The sequence below is a fragment of the Neolamprologus brichardi genome, chromosome 7, assembly GCF_056152115.1.
Source record: "Neolamprologus brichardi isolate AB-2024 chromosome 7, ASM5615211v1, whole genome shotgun sequence".
NCBI lineage: Eukaryota > Metazoa > Chordata > Actinopteri > Cichliformes > Cichlidae > Neolamprologus > Neolamprologus brichardi.
In genome coordinates this window covers 29,362,685-29,367,681 of record NC_142110.1, presented here as the reverse complement: position 1 = coordinate 29,367,681, position 4,997 = coordinate 29,362,685, and the positions used below count along the sequence as shown (strand labels likewise).

The following is a 4,997-nucleotide window of genomic DNA, read 5'->3' as shown; positions in this document are numbered from 1 at the left end:
ATACCTGTAAATATGTCCACCTCGGTCTCTTGTTACAGCAAAGAACAAATAATAGACAGACTCTGATCAAACATTGATGTGTTCCTCCGCTTCCTCTTTCAGCTGCCACTGCTCGTTAAACACGTCGTCCTGCTTTCTTCAGCTTCCGGCTGCTCAAAGACTCCTCTTCATCAGCCCACTTTCATTCAGTTCAGTTATAAAACAAACCAAACTGATAGCCTGCTTCTATATTTCACTGGTTTACTTTTTCTTTTCTACTTCCTGTATTTAATTTAGAGGTAGGATCATGTTTTATTCATGCATTACTTTCAGTTTTAAAAATGTCATCATGTTTATCCAAAAGACAAAAGCAGGGAGGAGGTGAGGAAGCCGTCGCTCCCAAACCTGCGTCACTGCATTTCTCTGTGTTCTCAACTTTCATTTTCAAAGAGCATTTGCGTTGAATAGAAAACATCTGCGGTTTCTTTAAAATATGCATTAGACTGAGAACGTCACCAGGTGAGTCAGACTATCTAATATAATAATATAACACTGAAAACACCTCAGCTTTCTGTTTTTAACTCAGAATAAACTTGGCCAGGTTTCTAGAAATGAGATCTGCACCCTCGCGAGTAGGATAGTTGTGGTTGCTCTCAATGAGACCAGGTTTTAACACAAACATTTTCCAGTTATTTATGAAGCCCACATCATTTTCTGGACACCAGTTAGACAGCCAGCAGTTAAACGATGACAGGCTTCTAATGATGTGAGGACTGGTTCGACTGGGGAGGGGACCAGAGAAACCTACAGAGTCCGACATTGTTTTTGCAAAGTTACACACCGACTCAATTTTAGGTTTTATGACTTCCAGTTGATGATTCTCTATGTCGTTATTGCTGACATGAATTACAATTTTATCAAATCTATGTTCATCCTGAGCCAGGAGTTTCAGTTTAGCCTCAATGTCGCCTGCTGTGGCCCCTGATCTGTATGTGAGTGTAGTTGCTGGAATCTCTGGGTCCACATCTTTAAGAACACAGTCGCCGATAACCAGAGTTTTTTTCCCTGCGAGTAGATGAAAAATGGTCTTTAAATCCTGATATAATTTCTTCTTTTTTCCTCTCAGTGTTTTCTGTACTTCTTCAATCGTGTCTTCATCTGCCAGCCGATGAAGGAGAGGTCCACAGTAAAGCCTGACAAAGCAGAAAATCTCAGTTAAAGTTGTTGAAGTGTGTTAAACATCTGTGGAGCGCATCATTGGTCTGGTGTTTACCGGGCACACTGTGGTTCTGGTAGAGGGGAACACAGCAGCTGGTTCAGGTGGAGGCTCTGCCTCATGCAGCACTGCCATTGGCTGAAAGCATGAGCCACACAGGGCTGCCATTTCCTGCTGATAGCTGCATCCTTTAAAGCTTTCATCTTCCTCTCAAACTCGTCCTCTAAAGACAAGATAAGACAAAGTTTCAGTGACACAGAACCAGAGACCAGCAGCAGTTTGTCTTCTTGTTCAGGCTGATGTGGAAGCATCAGGAACTCTGACTACAGTCCGCAGTCAGCAATCTGCTGACTGCTTTCAAAGAGACTATAACCTGCTGTAACATGCAGGGAAATATCCTCTGTATAAATAGTCTATGTGGACCCACTTCCTTAACTATAAAGAATGTAATTATGTAGATAACTGTAAAATTTAAATGTTCAGACTTAATTGTCTTTGCGAAACTGTAACAAAATGCCAATTTATAAGAAATACAGCTAATAAACTGTGTTCACAGAGTTACAGCAGAATAATGAACGCTGATTTCCTTTTTTTTCTTTTAATCAGCAGTGGGAAATATTGGCTTGAAAACAGTGCGATGCTTGCAGACCTCTGACCTTCATTCAGCTGTCTCTAAAACCATCTCTCCAGTCTGAGAGACAAACTAAGCCTAATCTAACTCTGCTCAGTTTATGTGATGTAGATGTCTACTTTATTAGCAAAATCTATGAAATATAATGTATAAATATAATGTATAAATATAATGTATTTTCCTCCTCATTCAATGATATTATTACTTACATAGTAATAGTAGTGGTAGAATAGTTACTTGCATATTTCCACAACCCTCTATCCATAATCACATACTGTGTATGCAACAACAACACTAATTAGGAGTGAAAACAATAGCGGGCGTATCACAAGTGTTACTAATAAAGTAATGAGTGAAAATACTGATTTACACATATTATCCATGTATTTGCTAGTAAAATATCAGTCATGTTGCTCAGTGAGCTCAGAGACTTACCTGGACCATCACGATCACACACAAACCCCAGCAGGAGGGCGTGGAGGCAGTGGACAGTTTCAGGTTTTGGGTGGTGTTGTAGCCTCTTGAACCAGAAAACAGTCACACAGACTGGCAGCTTCAGCTGGTCGGGGATGTTTTCTAAGGCTGAAGTCTGAACCTGCAGAGCTTCTTCAAACACCCTGCGACGCAAACCCTCAGGAGCCTGCACAGAAGGTACCACACAGACAAGATGCTCACGTGTACCACGGAAACACGTTTATGGCCTGTCAGAGGAATTAAACACATATTTATTGATTAACCTCAGTACCTCATGCAGATGCTGTAATTTCAGTTGTTTCTGTTCATCACTGCTGAGGAGTATTGATGGGACACGCTTGTCTTTGATCTCTTCTCTATCCCTGTCATATTCAGTGCACATCTGACCTCCAGTTAACAGTCCATAGAAGTACTGTCTGATGCTGTAAGCAGCTGTGTAACTACTGCGCTGTGAAAAGTCCTCCACAAGAGCAGGCAGGATCATTGTCTTCTGATCCACAATATTTATGATGAAAGTAGTGAGTTCTCCACTCTCAATTTTTTGAAGAACCCATGATGGCAACTCAGAACTTGGTTTTTCTAGTTGAACATATTTTTGAATGGAGAGTTTGAATGTTTGGTTTTCTTTTTTACCAAAATGACTTAAAGCTTCACTCAGAGCACGCTCTCTCTTCTGTGAGTCATTCAAACCGTCCAGATTCACTTTATTTAAAAGGTTGAGCATACCATCCAGTCTTTTAATGCTGTACTCACCAGGTGAAGATGATTCATTTGCAAAGGTACCATTGTCTTCTAATCTTGAATAATCATTTCCTGCTATTGAAGCAAAGACTGGCATGAGAGAAGGGTCTAATTTGAAATGCTCACAAAACGTTGAACGTGTGTAGAGCTTAGCAGGAATTTTGCCATCCTTCTTTCTTTTCCACTCAAAGTTGTTGAGATGAAGGAAACCTTTGTTCACATCATAGATGCAGAAATCTGCGTCAATGGACAGCACAGCACATTGTTTCTGATTTGCAGCAGAAACAACTTCAGGGTCCGCCTCTCCTAAACACTGTTCAAACATGATGTCTTTCTCCTTCAAGATTTCTATGAAGACATCTTTGACCAGAGGTGGTAAGACGTTACATGTTTTTTGTACCTTCCCAGATCCAGTCTCTGCTATTGTCTTTGCATTTTCTAGTCTATGCTTTAGACGCGAATGAAGAATTTTCTGCTTCTCTGATCCTGAAGCTCCATCCAAGATGACGTATGGAGTGACTTCACAGTCCTGCAAAGCTTCAAAGAACTTACAGACATCGTCTTTAAATCCAGGATAATCTCCTCCACAGCGCTGGTCCAGCTTTGGATAAGAATTATAATACAAACAATAATAAAGAGCTGCACCATCAATGATGAGACTTGTTTTTTCTACTTTAACCTCTTCACAGAGACACAAATCATCTATCATTCTCTGTAACTTTGAAATCCCCATGATTCCTTGAAGAGTATGAAGGCGAGCCGTGGTTATTGTGGTTTTGCCTCTGTGTCTGTAGATATTTATATACCTATTAAAATAACATATAGGTACACACCCACACTGACAGAAACTGTCACACCTGCTCTGACGCATCAAACATACCTCTGTTACTCTGTTGGTTGGCTATTTTATTGTGTGGTTTTCTATTTAATTTTAATCTGTGGAGCAAAACCAAATGTGTTTCTCTTAATAACTCTGTTGGAACAGAAACGATACTTGGTCTTTTTCCACACATGTCCAAACAAATATGGTAGTTTGGGCTGGATCAGGTGACCCTAAATCTTCTCTTAGTTATGCTCTAGTACGGTCTTTAAGTGATGACGTATGAACCCTGCTTCCGGGCCCAAACTCTCCTGTGTTCAATATGGCGCAATGCTGTGTTCCTCGTTGTGTTAACCTGTTCCAAGCATTTCCACAAAGGTTAGTGTTTTGTAGTAGTTAATACGTCATTTTTCATAACATAATTGGTGATATATTACAAGCAAGTCTGGCGCTGAACAGAAATTGTTGCGCTATGCTCCTTTGTTTATTGTGCATAAATAATGAATTGTCCTGACACAATATTGCGTTTCGCTTCTGTTATTACCATGGTACACTGACAAAAACATATACTTTTATTCACAGGATAAAACAGTTTTTTTGTATCACTAATTGCCCAGTACGATTACAGCATACAATGTTATTGTCACTGCTACATTTCTGTAACGCGAACCAGAAATTATTTCCTACTACTACTACTAATTAATTACCGTTGAGCTCAAAGGTCCTATTAATAAACGGTTAACGAATGTGTCATGATCGGAGGCAATAAGACGCAGGGCTCTCAAGCACGAACTGTTTTTTATTGAATTGTAGCAGCAGTGTACGTGGCTACATCAATTTCTGGAAAACACATATACACACCAGTATTCTAGCGACCTCTAGTGGCTGCCCTCATGGTAGCCTTACTAGGACAACATAAACAGATTTCACAACATCTCCCCCTTTAACAAAAGTACTTTAAACATAAAACAGGGTTGTCAGAACGCAGGACATCACGGGGGTAGACTACCCTCAGTCCTGATAAGGGATTATTCTGCCCTTAGAACATAGAAAGGAGATAGTCCTCAGTCTCTGAATCTGAGAGGTACTTTAATCTCCCGCCCCCTGGAAGTCACTCTCACAGGTGTGGTAGGGTG

At 40.3% G+C, this 4,997-nt stretch overlaps 1 protein-coding gene across 1 annotated transcript; it reads right to left on the bottom strand.

Annotated features, from left to right (window-relative positions):
* Positions 1–556: 556 nt before the first annotated feature.
* Positions 557–3,774, bottom strand: LOC102788484 (single-strand DNA endonuclease ASTE1-like). The gene is made up of 4 exons (XM_087843454.1): positions 2,572–3,774; positions 2,262–2,466; positions 1,253–1,418; positions 557–1,172 (listed from the first exon to the last, which is right to left on the bottom strand). The coding sequence occupies exons 1-4, from the start codon at positions 3,772–3,774 to the stop codon at positions 557–559; spliced, it is 2,190 nt and encodes a 729-aa protein (XP_087699580.1).
* Positions 3,775–4,997: the final 1,223 nt, after the last annotated feature.